Source organism: Sceloporus occidentalis, unplaced genomic scaffold, assembly GCF_023333645.1.
Source record: "Sceloporus occidentalis isolate IW3139 unplaced genomic scaffold, rSceOcc1.0.p SCAF_19, whole genome shotgun sequence".
Lineage (NCBI taxonomy): Eukaryota > Metazoa > Chordata > Lepidosauria > Squamata > Phrynosomatidae > Sceloporus > Sceloporus occidentalis.
Genome location: NW_028316999.1, coordinates 14,824,722 through 14,844,162, shown reverse-complemented (window position 1 = coordinate 14,844,162; position 19,441 = coordinate 14,824,722). Strand labels below are relative to the sequence as shown.

Below are 19,441 nucleotides of genomic sequence, written 5' to 3'. Positions count from 1 at the left end.
CTCTCCATCTTCCCCTCCCAGGGATGTGGTGTGCTGCTTCCATGAATACACGGTCAAGGAGGCGGTGTTGAAGGCCTGTCGCACCACCGGCGCTGTGGAATATGAAGGGGACAAACTCTCCATCTATCAGGACCTCTCCCCGCTCACTCTTCAGAAGCGCAGGGCGCTGAGGCCCCTCACAGCAGCGCTCCGGGAAGCTGCCATCCCCTATCAGTGGGGGTTTCCATTTATGTTGATTGCCCGCCGGGACGGCAACACTTTCACCTTGCGGCACCCGGGCGAGTTGAAGCTCTTCTTGGAGGATCTCCACTTACCTGTTTTGGATGTCCCCGACTGGGAAGCTGCTCCTGCTATCCTTCCACCTCTGTCGGACCCGGCTGCCTCGTGGATCCAGCATTCCAACCGGAGGAAGAGGTCCCGTCGTGCCCCAGCAGCTCCAGTTGACACCGGCTGAGCGTCTTCTCCATCAGCGGTCTTTGGACGCTCTGTTCTTCACCATGAGACGTTCTCCGCTCTGACTTGTTTTGGACCTTTACCCGACTGAACTTCACCCGACTCCGGTCGTCGTTTATACTCACCTTTTCTGTTGCCCCGCTCGGGTTTTTCGTACTTTTTATTGTTTTCCGCCGGTTTTCGTTGCGTGTCGGCCTTTATGTTTCTTTTCAGTGTTTTCCCTTTTTTTTCCGCTAGTCGCCTATATTTTTTGTCTCCACTATTTGAGGCACCGCCATCTTGTCGGCCGTTTCTGCCCGATACTTACCTGCTCCTCGCTCGCACGACCTACGCGCATATGGGACGTTCGGCGGCCCTATGTGCCTTGTTCGGCTGTATTGGTCGAGCTCTCTGGTTAGCCCGGGTCCTTACTTTTGGGCTTTCTCTAATTATCCGTGCCCGGACATATCGCCCATTCCCCCTTCCTATCGCTCATTTTTCCTCTTGGCTCCCTGTCTTCTTCCCTTGTGTCTGGCTGGGGTTTTTTCTGTTTCTGCTCTCTCGGACGGTGTAGCAGCTGCCCTCTTCTCCTTTCTTGCTTTTCTTTTCTCTTTCCCTCCTCTTCGGTTAGCCTTTCTTTTCTACCGCTCTCGTGGGCCTTCCCCCCCCGAGCACCCCTGTCCTCCTTGGGACAGTGATTTGGGGACTCTTTGCAGTCCCTCGGCTCACCGTTATCGACACTCCGTGTCGCTACGATAGGTTATCTTGTGGCCTATCTACACCTCATGCACTACATTTCACATATGTGTTTATTTTCTTGTTGTATTTTTTTGTTTTCTGTTCTTGGTTTGTTTGACCTGTGGTGGCTTTTTCGCTTAATTTGGTACATTATCCGACCTCACTATGTCTTCTAATCACTTACAATTTGTGACACTTAATATAAGGGGCTTAAATAAACCGGAACAACGTTCCAAACTTTGCTCCTTTCTTCGCTCCTCTAAAGCTCACATAGCTTTTATTCAGGAGACTCACTTTAAGCAGGGCAATGAGCATAGGCTTTTGGATAGGAACTTTTCCCACTCCTTTTTCTCCAGCTCCGCTTCCTCGAGAACTAAGGGTGTGGCTCTCCTTATACACAAGGGGGTCCGTTTCCACCTCTTGGAGGACTGGAAGGATGACGAGGGGCGTTGTATATTTGTGAAAGGTTATATTGGCTCCCAGAAAGTTACTCTGGCTAATCTTTATGCCCCTAACAAGTCGCAGGGCCGTTATATAATTTCGATACTCAATAAATTGGCGGACTTCCAGGAGGGAGTTACTGTCCTGGGTGGGGACTTCAATATGGTGCTTGACCCCCTGGTGGATACTTCCTCTGGTCGGTCGCATCTTCCGTACTCTCTCATTCGTAGGGTCCTCAAGCACCTTAAATTCAACCAACTTATAGACGCTTGGAGGACCTTGCACCCTGGGGAGAGGGATTATACCCATTTTTCTGCCCCCCACGCTACGTACTCCAGGATCGATACCTTCTTCATTTCCCATTTCCACCTCTCCTTTCTGCGCTCTGCTGTGATTGGCCCTTCTACTATCAGCGATCATGCTCCGGTGTTTATGAGGCTCTCTCTGATTGCTCTCCCTAGACCTCGGTGGAGTTGGAGGCTTAATGAGTCGTTGTTGGATGACCCCCATAATGTGTCTGCTTTATCTTCTCACATAACTGATTATTTCTCCAAAAATTCCACTCCTGATGTTCCTGCGACGGTTGTTTGGGAGGCCCACAAAGCTGTTGTGAGGGGTTGCCTGATTGGTATGGGCGCTGCTGCTAAGCGCGCTCACTCAGATGCCATACTCTCTTTGATTAGACAAATAGCGCTCCTTGAATTGCGTCATAAAGCTACTCTTCTCCCGACCTTACAGCTTCAACTGACCACCCTTCGCGCTCGCCTGGCGTCTATGCTAGATACGCGCATCAAGCGTAATTTTCTGCTAACGCGACACTTATTCTATGAGTTTGGGGATAAGCCGGGCAAACTATTGGCGCGTGCCCTGCGGGCGAAAAGGGCTCAGACTTACCTGACTAGGATCCGGGATCGCCATGATAAGCTTCACTTTCATTCCCACGAAATTGCTGAATGTTTCCAACAATACTATTCGTCTCTTTATAACCTTCCTTCTGACCCGCACCCTGGTTTAGACGTTCACGCAGCCACCTCCGATTTTTTATCCGCGCACCTTAAAAGGACTCTCCAAGCGGAGGATAGGGCGGCCCTTGAGGACCCGATTACTTTGTCGGAAATTGAATTTGCGGTTAAAAACTCCCCCTCCGGTAAGAGCCCGGGACCAGACGGCTTCACTGCCATCTATTATAAAAAGTTTCTCCCACTCCTCGGCCCTCATTTGGTGACCCATTTTAACGCTATTGCCAGGGGTGAGCCCTTTGACCCCAGAGCGCTTGATGCCAGTATCGTAGTGATCCCTAAGCCTGACAAGAATTTAGACCTCTGTAGCAGCTACCGGCCGATTTCATTGATCAACGTCGATGTTAAGCTGTTTGCGAAGGTGCTCGCCAATCGTCTCCGGCCTCTTCTGCCTGGCCTGATTCACCCGGATCAGGTGGGGTTTGTGCCGGGGAGAGAGGCGCGGGACAATACGATTAAGGTTATTGATTTGTTGGCGCATGCCCACCACTCCGGAACCCCATTGGTATTGGCCTCGATGGACGCTGAAAAGGCGTTTGATCGGGTCTCTTGGCCTTTTTTATTCCGGGTCCTGGAGGGTCTTGGCCTGGGCTCTAGATTCCTGACGTGTGTGCGGGCCTTGTACTCCTCACCGGTTGCCCGGGTTACAGTTAATGGCATCCAGTCTGATCGGATTGCTCTCGCTAACGGCACGCGACAGGGGTGCCCTCTTTCCCCCATTCTCTTCCTCCTGGTGGTTGAGCCCCTTGCGGAGGCGGTCCGTGCTCACCCGGACGTCTCCGGTGTGGAGGTTGCTGGTCGCTCCCATGTGATCTCTCTGTTTGCTGATGATGTCCTGGTTACGCTGACTAATCCAGGTCGTTCCCTTCCTGCGCTGCTATCGGTCCTTGATCGCTTCCTTTTCATATCTAACTACAAGATTAATTTATCCAAGTCTGAGGTGATGGGGTTTCGCTTGACCCCGGAACTCTCCCACCATATCCGCACCACTTTGCCCTTTCGTTGGAAGGAAGACTTTATTAAATACTTGGGGGTCCTTATCCCAGCGGATTTGTCTCAGATTAAGGCTCTCAACTTTGATCCCCTCCTTGCTGACCTCCATAGGTGGGCTTTCCCTCATGTGTCCTGGTTTGGGAGGGTTAGTGTTTTGAAAATGAACATTCTCCCACGCTTCTTGCATCTTTTCCAAACGCTCCCTATCTTTCTTCCCCGTTCCTATTTCCGTAAATGTCATGGTGCCTTTCTCCGCTACATATGGAAGGGCAAACCGCCTCGACTTTCTTTCTCTTACTTGACGAGGCCCAAGACGCTGGGTGGGATGGGTCTCCCCAATTTGGAACTTTACTGGCGGGCGGCTCATCTCCGTCGCGTGGTTGAGTGGTCTGTTGGTGCGAGTCGCCTCTGGGTATCTGTGGAGGCAGCCGCTTTATCCTGCCCGATTGCGGTTCTTCCTTGGGTCCCCAACCCACAGCGTTGGGTCGCGCATGCTCCTCATCCCCTGATTGGCCCCACCTTGAAGGCCCTTGGCCATGTGGTGCGGGCGGGGGGTCTTACGTCGGTCCCTTCTCCCATGCTCCCCGTTTCGGGTAATCCCGACTTTGCCCCGGGACGTGTTGCCGCCCGCTTGGTGCCATTTTCGCCCGCGGACGTCTCCGTTCTTCGAGTCTGCCACGTGATGCGTGGCCCTGCTCTTAAACCCTTGGAGGAACTGACTGGGACTGCAACTAACTCTTTTCTGACTCTTTTCCTTTACCACCAACTGCAGCACTTTCTCTCCTCCACCGGGGTCTTAGCGGGCGGTGTCCGCCCTCCTACTGCCTTTGAGCAAATATGTCTCGAGCCAACGGAGCCTCCGCATTTGCTTTCTGCCATATACTCCCTCCTACTTGCGCCTGCGGTCATTACTAAGCCCTATTATTTCAGCCTATGGGAAAGTGATCTGGGGTTATCCTCCTCTTTGGAGGAGTGGGAACGGATGCTAATGATTGTTCATAAGGGAACGGTGTCCAGCAGAGTACAGGAAACTCTTTTCAAAATTGTTACCCGTTGGTATAAAGTTCCCCTTGATTTGCATAGATTCTTGCCCCAAGTTTCTCCGACTTGCTGGCGTTGTAACTCCCATCCTGGCTCCCTTTTCCACATCTGGTGGGAATGCCCTGCCATTAAGCCTTTTTGGCACAAGGTGGCTGCGGTTATTCGGGAGGTATCTGACCCTTCGTTCTCGGCCACCCCGGCTTCTATATTGTTACATTACACCACGGTCCCGTACCATGCTTATAGGGGTTCTATTACATTTCATTTGATTAATGCTGCGCTTACCACCCTTCCTAGATCCTGGAAGTCCGTCACCCCCCCCTCTATTTCTGCCTGGTTCAACAGGGTGGAATTCATTTACCAGATGGAGGTCCTTTCGGGTGCCTCTAGGGGGCAGGACCATACGGTGGAGCTTAAATGGTTCTACTGGCGCTCCTATGTTTCCTCCCTGGATGCTCGCCCAGATTCTCCTTTGATTTAAGTCTGTTTGTTGTTTCTTCCTTTCTCCTCAGGTCTATGCTCACGTACCATTTTGTTGTTTTCTTTTCTTATCCGTTTTGACTGCAGGCCACACAAGGTCTGGTTGGGTTTAATTCGTTCGGACCAGGTACCCCTTGTACCCGGGTCTCATGGCTGGGCTTTGTTACGGCCGGGTCTATGCCTTTTTTGTGATTTTCCGCTCTTTTTGGGTGCTATTCTTACTGTGGTCTCCGTTATTGGTTGCTTCATTCCTACAATGCGCTGTACTATGTACTTGACACATTTTTTAAGTGTTTTGGTCCGACCATTGTGATCCCGTGTCCTCTGGAACTCCGCTGTACCTATCTTCTGGGATTACATTTGTAAAGACGGCTGCTGTTCTTATAGTTGTGCCCTGTACCTATTTCCACTGTGCCTTCCATTATTGTGACATTGTGCAATGTTGTTTTACTTTCAATAAACGGAGAATTGAGAAAAAAAAAAAAAAAAAAATATGACATTTTTGCAATGTCAAGAAAACACAATTCAATCAAATTCAGATAACTTTACTTTTATAGTCAAACGGCGTACCAGATTTATAAGGCAGGTACATACCACACTAAGATGATGGGGTTTCTGTCTAAAGGATTTAGAAAGAATTTAGTATGCCATGGAACAGGGGGCAGGTAAAGCCAAGTGTCCCCATTGGCCCTTTGGCCCCCTAAGATACGAACTGGCACACATATTTACGCTAACACACTCATGTTAACACACACGTACTTACATGCATATTCACTAACACATACTCACACTAACACCCATACTTACACACTCATTGTAGCACACACATTTCCTCTAACACACACTTACACATTTATGCTAACACACATAAACATATACATACACATCCAACATACACACTACCTCCCTTACCTTCTCATTCAGACTCCTTCCCTTAGTGCCTTAAGCTGGAGTCATGTAACAATGCATTGTTACCTCACCTTGTTTTTGCCTCTGTGTTTGGGCAATTGCCTCCTTGTCCAGCCCACCCCTGGCATTGAAATACAGTTCAGCTAGGGTGCTAGATTAAGTATTTCATGTATTCTTGTGCTTTCGTAGCTTTTTCTATAATCAAGGGAGAGCTGGTACCTTCTGGCCCAGTAGGAAGGAAAGCTGTATCGTCCCAAGGCTCCTTGCCTCGTCATAATTAACGGCCTCTGCCTTTAATCTAAATTATATATTTAAGAATTACATTAATACAGCAATAATAGATCATTTTAATATGAATAAAAAGAGGGAAAACTCCCTGCACTCCCAAAAAGAGACTCTGGGTTTATATATAATAGTGGTGTTGTTACCATAGAAAGCAGTGGATTTTTTTCTTCTCGTTGGTCCATTCCATGAGTTTTCATAGTGCTAACTTTTGAAAGATCTCCATTGCGCACTGGAAGCATTATTGTATCATTTGTTAGGTATATGCCTAGGGTTCCTTAGGGATTTATTTGCTAAAAGGTCAGGCCAGTCCGAAAATAAATAACACACAAAGGAGTATCAGTACAAACGTGAACACCCACAAACATATATAAAAGGAGATACTTCTCAATAATATACAGCAGCAACACAAGAAAATAACCCTGAGATGATCTTCCTGTGACATTTCCTAACATGTTTTGAGGTCCCCCTTGTGCAGAGTGATTGGACATATCCTGGCTCTTCACAGAAGGTCGCTCAATGTTTTTGCCACCACACTTCATAGTGTAAATGAGCTGGTTACAATGGAGATCTCCCCAACTGGTCCACGAGACTCTGCCTTATCGAGGCATCTGATAATCTACCCCTTAGAGTCTGTCTAAAAACACTGCATAGGTTCCATAACATTGCATGACTAATTAAATGGGGTCCCCTACCCTAGGCTTCATAATGGCTTGTAGCCCCCCACATTGAAAAGGTAAGCACCATTTAATGCACTGCTGTCAATATACCTTTAAATTCATGCTTTTAACTCAGCCTTATTATTGTATCTGTTTGAACTTCATCTGACGACATATAAATGTGGTTTTCAGCATTTGTGTATTGTAAATAAAGACCTTAGATTAGAATAAAGTTACCGCCTCTCAGGTTATTTTGTGCTGTGTTTCAATCTATAAACAGAGGTGGCCGAGCGTGTTCTCTTGTGAGTAATACATTAGGAAGAGAATGATCAGGTTACACCTGTGGTTAGCTTCCCTTGGAGACGGCAGGGTTGCTTTGTTAACGCTCGCAGATCACGCTTATCATAGAAAGAAGGCAATAATATGAATTTTTCATGCTTCTAGCCCGTTGCTGCTATCATCTGCCGCATCTCTGGTATGTAATAACGTATTTTCTTATGCGTAATAAAATTATGTTAATTATGGTAGACATACAGGAATAAAGGCTCTGTGGTGTGTTTTAAGAGGGAAAAAAAGAGGTTCTAATCTGATATTTTTATATATTTTACATTTTAAGTACTGGATCTTGTTTATTATGTGACTGTAGGCTACTGCACATTAACAACGGGGTATATTTAACCATTTTTTATCAGCCCCAGACAAGGTATTACATTGTATTCTTTACCTACAAACACATTACCCAATATTGCATGAATCAAATGTTTGCAAATCAAACCAGTTGTTAACATAGATATATTTAATATAATGATTGTGTGTCTTCCACCCAAATGAAAGGTAAAGGGTTTGTGTAAATTTAAATTCATTATACATACATGGGGCTCTGGTATCCCTGGTAAAGTATATTAGGTATTTTTAATCATTCTTTTATTTATATGGTATATATGTTATATATGGTATATATGTTATATGATGTAATCATCACCTTAGTTACATTGGTTGCTTTTCATCAGTATTGGTATTGAAATGTTCCAGATGACATTAAAACGGACCTGTTGTCCATAACTCGGATGAGTAATCATGCATATCTATATCAAAGTGATTGCACCATATAAACTTTATACTTTAGCTAAACATAGGTTTTTAGGTTTACGTTTGCACTAGAAGCTGGGCTAATACAATCTGCAGGTCACTATTTGTTACTGTTGTGTTGTGTGCATTATAGTTTTGAAACTTAAATGTATTTTATAAAAAATATCACATCCACAGTATCATGTCTTCCTAAATAAACTTAAAAATAAAGGTAGTAGGAAAATAATTTTGATGCTGTCTGCAGCTTTTTGGATTTTTGCTTTTCTCACAGAAAATTAAACATGATTTTATAAACTGAATGTAATGAATATACTATCTTTAACCCCATGAGTGCCAGCAAACTATCAAATCATCACAGAATTATTCTGCATTTGCCTTGTGTTACTAGGGAGTTAATTGGATTGTTGTAAATAAATATAACACACGCAAAGCATACAGGTTTGAGAGAAGACCAGAGAATGGCCTGTACTACAGACTATAGGTAACTGATCACAAAGCAATTGGTTTGGGGAAGCACAACACCACACCCTGTGTGTCATGCGCCCGCACCATGCAAGTAACACCAATGTCCGTGCCCATATCTGGGGACTTTCTAAATGAGCTGGCTCTTGATAAATTAACCCTTTTACAGCCCATTGTGAAGATTCTATGTAGTGACTCACCTAACGTGTTAACCCAAAGGCTCTAATTCCAGTCCTCATGGAAACCTAGACGTGTCATTATTTAAAGATACACATAATTTAGTGACCTGTAATTGAAGCAGGGATATCACGCTAGTGTAGAATAGGAAGGAGTCAGATCCAGATTTCGTCCTGAGAGTTCCCAGGTATTCTCCATGCCAATTAAAGGGACAATCAATATTAGGACAGTATAACTACTGTGTGGCTGTTATATACCATAGTGCATTTAAGAGGGGGATCCTCAGCCACCCTAGGATCTACATTAAGCAAATGTCCCTTTTTGTGCACTGCATCTTCTGTGCTGGACACCAGAGAGCCCCATCAACCTATAGGGGGTTCCTTCCCTGGAAATGCAGCAAAAGGGGCTGCCAATCTAAGCCTACTCAGCGTAGGGCAGAATACATCACTGATAGCAAATATGTTGATTTATTCAACTTTCCATGATCAACTGAGTAGTTTGGTGAGATGAAACAGTTTACCTTACTGGCTTCACCATGCATTATGAAAAGGCAGCCTTTAATGTCTTTAGTGGACATGAAGGGCCAAGTTAACCCTGAATGCCGTACAGGTTATGTGGGTGCTACTTAAGTATGCATTTTACACCACCAGTTCAGCCCTCATCACACCAGTTGAAATGTTTTACTTCATACAAATTTAGTACAAACTCATAACTAGAGTAATAACATTCTATTGAGTTATATTGCTAACCCTGTTGAACCAAATAAATTAATATACATCCTTATTATCAGCCTGTATAGGATTGCTTCACATGGTCTCCAGTCTTCTGATGAATTACAGGTTACCCATAAAATTTTGTGTGAGGTTATGTTAATGATGTCATAGAGAGGGCTGAACTAAAAACTAATAAGCTTTATCTGATTAATACATTTTCAGTAAATTTCTATCTAAATTTTCTAGTGCCGTGCAGAATTCACTCATCATTCACAGCAACACGCATATTAGTAAACCCCAGAATACATTTGAATGGTGATGATTTAAAAAGATGTTTGTTTGCAATCATGCAAAGCCCATGTTTGCATACATTGATTGCGTATACAGAGAAGCAGGGCTACACATGCAAACACACATATCTATCACATTTGTGCACTCGGGTTAAAAAATACAAAAAATGTTGGGAATGCCTACTTGAAGAACTATCACCAAGGGGTCTATAGACTAAAAAGGAGTTTGTAAGCTAGTTAAACATTTCAACTCCTTGTTATGACTATGCACCACCAAGGGCAAGAACTGTGCTGAGCTAGCCCTTTATAATGCATAGTTAAATCCATGAGGGTTGCGTTATGTTGAGTAAACTCAAACCTTGCAGGAGAAGCTCACTAGAATTAGACCTTGATGAAATATACTGTATAGCCATATCAGGAAGCTAAACTGTTCAACTCTATTGCAACTCCCTCCTTAATGAGTTCTCATACAAGCCGTCCTATATGTATTTTATGAAAGATTAATTTAAGTGACTTTACAGGCAAAATGTTCACAGAAGCGTAAGATTAAGAAACAACTATGTGTACATATGTATCTAAAAGCTGTAGAACAGACACATAAATAAATAATAAACTTCAGATGTTATAATTTCTGGGGAGTGACATGATAGAGATCATGGCAAGAGACAAAGGAGACATTGTAGATGGCGTGCGGTGACCGACTTCAATGTGTGTTCAGAAGGGCCAGCCTCTGCAGATTTCTCCAATAAAAAAAACCCTTTGCTGCCACTGCGCATACGACAAAGAGTTGGTGAAATAAAATGTTTCAATGTGCCCACTGGATACATGTAGTCACGTTCTACATAGATGTGGTAGGTGGTTGCACACTAAAACACTGGGTGGCCATTCAGGGCCTGTGACTGACATTGAAAGTGGAGGGAGGCAGTATAGAATGGAGAGAGATCAACAGGAAAACATGGGCAGACTAGAATGGTTCTTCTCAAATTCTGTGTCGCTATGCTTCCCTATTAGAGATTTCGAAAAATGTTAACAGTTTTGATAAAAAGATATGTTTATAGCTTATTGTACAAGCAACATAGTATTTTGCATATAAATAACTCAGGTCACGTTTTAATCAGTGTGTACCTAAGATCTTCCACTTATTTATTGTTCAAAACAGTTACTGTGTTCAAAGAAAATAACAGAATTCTATATTTATAAATTATAAAGTTGTTTTTTTAGTGGCAGGAATGTGTTCTGCATTAACAACGCAGCAAACTGAAAAGGCACCTGTATTTACATATGGCTTCCCTAAACAGAAACCTACATAACTATCTCCAGAGGATAGGGCTTAAAGGGGCATTAAACCCTATGGCAATACAATTATTTTAAATGTAGTGCTGCCCTATATGTGCACTCAAACTGAAAATGTTCTGAAAATTAGCTCTGGACATTCCAGTATTCACCATTTTTATCACACCTGAACAATGTTCCTTTTACAAACAAAAGCTAAAAACTTTGTATAAAAAGTCAGTCTGATGCAATGTTTGAAAAGCATGCGCACACACACACACACACACACACGAGGGTCACTGAAAACATTTTTACGGACGAGCTGCTTATTCATGAGAACCTTTTTCAGTGACCGTTTGGCACCCCTCTACTCTCCCTCCGCCTCTCACCTCAAGTGTAAGAGTGTAGCATGCAAGCGGTATATCTGGCAGTGTCATGGCCGACTTTAATCACTTTATATGTGTCTATGCTGAATATAAATGCCCTAAAGAATTAATGTTTATTTTTGCAGACATTTTTCCCTCCAGTGAGATGAGTTGGTCATTTTTGCGAGACGTATTGAGTGGTGTCAATAAATACTCCACCGGCATTGGTAGGATATGGCTCTCGGTTGTATTCATCTTCCGTCTACTAGTATACGTGGTGGCAGCAGAAAACGTATGGAAAGATGAACAGAAAGAGTTTGAGTGCAACATCAGACAGCCAGGATGCGAGAATGTCTGCTTCGACCACTTCTTTCCGATATCACAAGTCAGGCTATGGGCCTTACAGCTAATTATGGTGTCCACCCCCTCGTTGCTTGTTGTGCTACATGTGGCATATCGAGAGAGCAGGGAGAAGAGGCATAACAAGAAACTGTATGAAAATCCTGGAAAAATGGACGGAGGACTGTGGTGCACATATGTCATTAGCCTGATCTTTAAAACAGTGTTTGAATTTGGCTTTCTTATGCTCTTTTACAAGTTATACGATGGTTTCAATGTTCCACGACTGGTGAAGTGTGATATGGACCCTTGCCCTAATCTAGTAGATTGCTATATCTCCAAGCCCACAGAGAAGAGGATCTTCCTATATTTTGTGGTGATCACTTCAGCACTTTGCATTCTGCTCAACCTCAGTGAGTTTATATATCTTATTTCCAAATATTTCTCCAGGTGCTGTCTTAAAAGGTATGTAAAAAGACTGAAGCCTGCAAAATGCGAATGCCAGAACAATCATCATATCAAACGCGAAACAGAGATTTCAACTCCCCTACAACAAGCTCCCAGCGACACTCCAGAATAAGAACCAGTGAACACTTATGCTAGTAGCTTATGTTAACATCTTATTCAATAATGACTTATTTAAGTGCTGTGTGAAGGTCAAGTTTTCAAATTATACAGTATATTTAACCATTTATACTTTAAAAGTATGTTTTATTTTTTAAAATGCAAAAAAAAAAACTGGCAGTGAAATACTTATTGTCATGCAGAAATTAAAAGGATTTGCCTAGATGTGCTTCGGCTTGCTTGCACAGCCCTGAAATATGATGTTTTTGTGTGTTTTATAATGCTTTATTCTGTGCTCTTTCTTGTATAACAGGGGTTCTTGTCAGTTGTCATGTTAAGTAAGCACTTACTTGGTCCTCATTTTAATTTTGATGACCAGAGTCAGGTTTTAAATGCCTATGTTCATGCATCTTTATATATGTAGTTACAGGCCGCTACGACCCCTGCAAACTCTTCTTCCTTCCTCCTCGTACTGGTTCAAAATTGTTTCTAAACTATTTTGAACCAGCACGAGAAACAGGAGAGTATCGGGGGCGTGGCAGAGGGTGTTCACACACGGAGCGCAAGCAGCCAGAGGGAAAGCTTCAGGAGCGGTGAGAGGTAAGCGAGGGCGGGAGGGAGGTAGGATGTATGGTGTGTGTATGTATTTTATATATATATATATATATATATATATATATATATATATATATATATATATATATATATATATGTAAGCATGAATGTGTATTTGTGTGTGAGAATGGATGTGTCATTTTGTTAGTGTGTGAGCATGGATGTGTAAGTAGCATTAGATAAAGTGTGTGTTAGTGAGTATGTGTAAGTGTATGTAATTTGTGTGTTTAAATATGTTTTATGTTGGAAGGAGGGGGGCAAGGGGCGAAGAAGGCACAGATTAGCTGTTTAAGTTCAGGGGCCCAGGGGGGAATTATCGCATCAGGGTCCTGGGGTTTCTAGTTACTCCCCTGCCCAGGGGTACTCAAACCCTAACTCAAGAAAATTATTAAACAAAACTAAAGGAACCCTATCGCTAAAACATACTTTTAATATACAAAAAAACCCCAAAACAGTAGAGTACAATTCAAAAGAAATCAAAATTCAGCATGTATTAAATGAAATAAGCAGTAAATGGGTCTCTGATTCCCTACATTCAGTATGAAAAAAGGCAGAGCTGTTGTTCATGCCTCCACCATGGACTCTGAGGGAGAGCAAACTAAATATTAATTCCCTGCCTAACCACCCTATTGTAAGTAGCTGAACCACTCCACACAAACTAATAAAATAATCTGCCCATCTGCATGGCCAAATATTTTCAAGGTTAAGGCAAGAACCTTTGGTTGGTGCTGAACTAAGACTCTCTATGGGGCCCCTAGGAGCAATTCAGCTATTCTTATATGGCCAGTGGTGACGTGGTGGCCATATTATCCATTATCCACCCCGCTTACCTGCAAACTCACAGTTTAGTAAATGCACCTCTCTGGTATAATGCTGTGCTATGTCCTTTTTTCAACAGTAACTCTTGTATAGTATGTATGCAATACTGCCAATATTTGTAATTTCCATATTTTCAGAAACTCCTAATGTGTCAGATTTTCACACATTTTAGAGGCAAACTTATGCTTGCTAGTAATTGTAGATGTATTCATGTCAATGAACATGTGAATACTATACTTTTGTGAATAAATGATTGTTCATTTAACCTTAGGAGTTGTAATTGCATATTTATTCTACGGGACTAGTAAGGTTTAAGAAAAAGCAGGATTTTGTGTAAAAAATCCATCTTTTATAAAATTTCAAATCTGTGGCTGTAAGGGTTTAAAGAACATTAACTTACCAAGCTGGCACTTCAGGACATTATAAGAATTCCCTAAGATGGAAAAACTAACATTTTCATGATACTGCCATCAGCAATACAGCCATGTAAAATTAGATAGGGCTCCCCAAAATTGGGGTACTTTGACGTAGTGGTGGGCTAAGCAATGTATAGTGTGAGAGAATCCCCAATATTTATGCTTTCCATAGTTGCTTTTTTGTTGTGTGTACATGTTGGTGATTTCAACACCCCAAAACCTGAATTTATATGCTTTTAGGGTGTGGATTCCTTTTGCTATGTTTTGCGTACATTCACAGAATCTGACTAAACATTAGGATTAAACACTCCACCTACCAGACTGGTGCCCTGTTAACTGTGTCCAGAGAGGGCTTTAAATTGCAGGAGCGTATCAGTGGGTTAAGAGACAGTGCAGGTCCACAGATTCAGCTCCATGACAAGCAATGGGCTGCATAAACATGGATTTCAAATATCAAAAATATGTAGTTTTTAGATAATGTAATTTACCTAATCTAACAATACGATACCATCATATTAACTTGACCAGTTCTACCAATGTGGCCATATTAGTACTTCAACAAGTTTGAGCATTTACTGGACAGTCTAACACTATGTCAGCATATAAACAAAATTTATCGGAGGGAGCGCAAAAAGCCCATTCCTACAACCTCCAAGAGAATGCGAAAGAACAGAATCCATTACGACAACAAAGGCCTTATCAGCAATGTTCTGCTGCCACCATGCTACCAACAGGAAAATTACACTAATTAGCCGAAAAAAATGGTGGCATAAACCCCCATCTAATTGATTTCAGAAAATGGAGGTGATAACACTGTGTACAGAAATAAGGCATATGATTCAAATCTGTAAAAAAACATGTCTATTTTAATCCCTCAGGATGAAGGCATTTTATACACTTGTGGACAACAGCATGTTCAACCTTTCAACTATGTCCTTGTTCAACCGTAGTTTCCCTTTTTATCATTTAGCGTATGCACACATTATATATATTTTTTTCTTGAGGATAAATAGAGCATTATTTTTGCGCTAAACTATTAATTTATATAACCCATCATTTAGTATGGAAAAACCCCTCATATAACTTGCATTCAACTAGTGGATACGCCTAACCTACCTAGGATTTTCATTTATTTTCGCACGTTTTCTTCCAAATTATAATATCAAGCTTGGCATTCTGAGGCTCTAATTTCAATAGCGCTCACCTGCAAACCGATACATAAAACTATATGTTTCCTGTAGGTGTCATACAAAATGCCCATATTTAAGGGTTAACAAGGCATCTTGCATGAGAGAAAATATAGTTTTTTCTTAGCCCACATCCTGCCATAAAGGTTATCTGGAATCATGGCCAGCCCCTACCATAAAATCAGTGGGACAAGAAAAGCAGCCAAGCAGGGTATCCTCAAGGTATACCAGGTGTCCTGTGCTGGGTGCCATAAAATTCTACAGGGCACCAGGCACTGGAGTCACACAAATGGGTCATCCAGCTATCAGGTCGTGATCACCCCAGCGCTATCACCATACAACCTACCATAACAACAAAATAAGATGTATTAAAATTTCCAACAGGTAGGAGTGTCATAAAGTGCCTGGGCTACAATCATCGCTCCCCACTTACAACAAATGGACTTCTCCCAGAGACAAACAAGAGAGATTCCTATAAGAATTCCAATAGATTACCGTATTTGCTCGATTATAAGATGACCCCCCAAATTTTTTAAATTTAGTAAAAAAAAAAAAGCCTGAATATAAGACTACCCTATAAGAAACAGTTTTACTAGTAAATATTAACTCGCATGTAAACAATTGTTTCATATTTAATAAAAACTATGACTGAGAAAAAAGCATTTTTTTTATTTCCTTTTAACCCCCTATATGCTACTCTGCCACCCTGATATTCATTTTAACACCCTCTACACCACTCTGCCTACAGAAAGCCCTTATAACAGCCCTATATGCCACTCTTACACTCCCCCGACTTACCAGTGCTTCCCTAGACTTCTCCCGTGCTTCAGATTCCTTGGTGTGTAGTGGTAGCAGCCAGTGAAGGTCTGCGTGATGCACGCAGACAACCTCCACTGCTGCCAGCACTTCTATGAATAAGCACCAGAAGCTCCTCCATAGATGCCCCTGCAGTGGAGGTTGTCTGTGCGCATTGCACAGGCCTCCACTGTCTGTCGGTGAGGAGGATCCAGGCCCCCTGCAGTGCTGCGGGGGATCTGGATCTTAGTCTTGTAGTCAGACCTCTGTTTGAGGTCTGATTAGAAGACGACCTCGAATATAAGACAATGGTTATTTTTCAGAGCATTTGCTCTGAATAAAACCTTGTCTTATAATGGAGCAAATAAGTTTTTTTTGCTTTTCTTAGAAGCATACATTTTCTGTGTTTTACTTGCTGAGTATGTATATGTTCTCTTTTACGATTATTTTTCTGAAGTACTGTGACTAATTTTGTCAAATTAAATATCAATTGATCAGTTCTGTCTATGTGCTCTAAATTTGAACTTTTGAAGATAGAGTTACCACGTCACCATTTTTCTAATTTGGGAAGTTATACTTTTTTATTTTACTAACTTGGACTTTTACAGAGGTTTACTGAAGCCTCCTTAGGTATCTTTTAACACCTTAAACAGAACTTGGTGGCGGCAGCGAACAAAGTTTAGGGGTTAGGGTGCAGTTGCTTTGGGCCCTGCGGCCCTTTCACACGAGTGTCCACCCTTAATGTCACTGAGAGCCAGCAAGGCAGCGGGTAGTGGTTGCTGAACCTGTGTTTAAAAAGCTTCTGTAACACCAGGATGTTGCTCTATAGTTAGTTTAACATAATTTGCACATTCATTTCCACACCAATCTCATCCAAAGTTAGTGTGAGGGGGTCTACTTTTAAAATGAAATGCCGCTTTGGGTTTCTTGCCCAAGCCATGTCAATCTAGAGATAAAAATGCTAATTTCTGTTCTGCAACATACCCACGTGTACAGCATCGAACTACATGCATAGGTTTGGCAAGTTTTGGTGGCCATGGGGGGATTGTAGTTTATTATTTTTGATTTCTTTAAAATTTTCCTTTTTACATACTCTAGAAGAGGACAGTACACCAACAACTGGAGATCCCATATGGACCGCTTCTGAAACAGGGGAAACCCCTTGTGATATCATTACTGCATTACTAGTAGGGTCTCCCTTTACTAGTAAAGCACACAGTGCATTTCTGTTTCTCTCTCACATTGTACTGCTGCAACAGCCTGTCTCAGCACTTGCAGGGATCTCACTGTGATCAGAAGGCAGGACTGTGCAGCTCTGCTTTCCTGTCCACACTAAAGCAGCAGGGAAACCTCCTAGATTAGAGCAAGGTCTCTGTAGACTCCTCCAGGTCTACATGAAAGAGCAGCATCATATGCAGCCAATCAAGCGCTTCTTGGAACAGGATCACTGGGGTTGAATCTTCATAATGTATAGTGAATGAACTACAAATCCCCTGCAAACTCTCCCTTTGACTTTATTACATATTATAAAAGGATCAATCACAATAAATTTTTGTTGCAGAAAGAATGACTAATATAAGATTTCTTTAGTCTCCTCATTCATTAAGCTATGCATTCGTCAATTGCATGTATTTATTCCTGGCATTCATTGGCTGCTTTTCAAACCTTTAGAAAGCCCATGCTACTTTAAGAATCATTGTCCGTTACTTAGCAATGTTGTAACCTACATCACATTACACAAAACGTTTTATGTAATTTTATATAAAACCATAGCCTTGTTAAAAGGTAAAGTGGCAAAAAAAACTCTTGTGAAAAAATGCATTCAGAAAGTGTCCTTTATGCTAATATTTTTTTAAATTTTACTAATATCAAAAATATTGCTTTTAATAAAATACACTGATTGTATGTATATACCATGGTATAATGTACCATATTTCTGCCTGTTAGGCTATTAACTATTAAGTTGCTGATTGTTGTTCGGGCATCCTTTGCAAGGTGGGGGGGGGGGGAAAAGAAATTTAGGACAGGAAATTGATTTCATATCGCCGGTATACTCTACCATAGAGTATCCCACCGTTATAAAATCATGGAATTCCACCAGACCTTTGAAATTCAATATTTCATTTATAATGAAATGAACGTTAAAGTGCGGCATGTCTAGCAGTTATAGCTGCTCGAGTCGCTTTGAATCACATGTTAAAAGCAATAATGCATTAATATACTATGTCAGGTCTGTATTTCTAAAAAAATAAAAATAAATAAATAAGAGTTACAAAGTAAGTCTCTAGTCTTAGATCAATAGATCTGAAGAGCCCTGGCTGAAGGGAACTTGCTCACTGAAAATGATTTGCCAAATTATCAGACAGAAATAAAAACAGGATAGGTTTAGTGTCCACAAGTCTGGGAAAAAAAGAAACAAAACTATATGAAAAAATATTTGTAAAAAAAAAGGAAATAAAATGTGATTTTATTTAAGGCAATACTGGGCTACGTCACAAGTCACCAACTCAAAAAATATACACTTTCACACAACTATAATTTCTCAAGGACATTTACAATGGTTTAGTGTAAAAACAAAAAAACAAACAAAAAAAGGCCAAAAAATTCACACATGAAAAGATGTAAGAATGCGATGTATTAAATACCCACTTTACAAAATATATCGGGGAGTAAATGAAACTCGAACAGCATTAACTTAAGTCGGCATCCTCATGGCTAATGTCCGTGACACTGGAGGCTCTCAGCACTGTAGGGTGAATCCACATACACGTATTTATTTAAAAACTGCAGATTTTCTTTTAATTCTGGAAATTTTATGTTTCAGAATCGGATTCAAGTATTTAGCAAAAACTTGCAACCCGAGAAAGTTACAATTTTAAAAAGGCGCACATAATTACAAATTAAAATTCAGAATATAAATGTGTAATTTAATTAGACGTAGGCAGCAAATGTGTCAACAGTGTCATTTACAAAAAAAATGTTTTATACAAGTTTAAAGGATCCTTTTATACATGAAGCAGTGGACTGGTGAATATACGAAACCACAGACATTACACAAATTGTTATTTGTGGAAAGGACATTTTATCAATAGAAATATTGAGGTTCTGAAATATTTACATAACTGAACAAATTTCATTCCACAGGTCCCATGGGGATAAATCGGAATGAGAAATTAGCATGACTTGTGTCATGATATATATATATATATATTTATAAATATATTTTCTTCAGCCAGGTTAAGTCACTCTCACAACAACAAATACTAAAAATGCATTTATTTGCATGCTTGTTGTTTTCTATTACACAATAAAAATGTACAGACTTTGAATATACTAGGACCTCT

General features: G+C 41.6%; 1 protein-coding gene across 1 annotated transcript; it reads left to right on the top strand.

The window, feature by feature from the left end:
* The first annotated feature begins 11,528 nt into the window (after positions 1-11,528).
* LOC149302489 (gap junction beta-7 protein-like) lies at positions 11,529-12,281 on the top strand. Its single transcript, XM_089482566.1, has one exon. The coding sequence runs from the start codon at positions 11,529-11,531 to the stop codon at positions 12,279-12,281; it is 753 nt and encodes a 250-aa protein (XP_089338692.1).
* Positions 12,282-19,441: the final 7,160 nt, after the last annotated feature.

Bases quoted from the DNA above. Each gene is read 5' to 3' on its own strand.
- LOC149302489 (XM_089482566.1), top strand. From the start codon at position 11,529: ATGAGTTGGTCATTTTTGCGAGACGTATTGAGTGGTGTCAATAAATAC.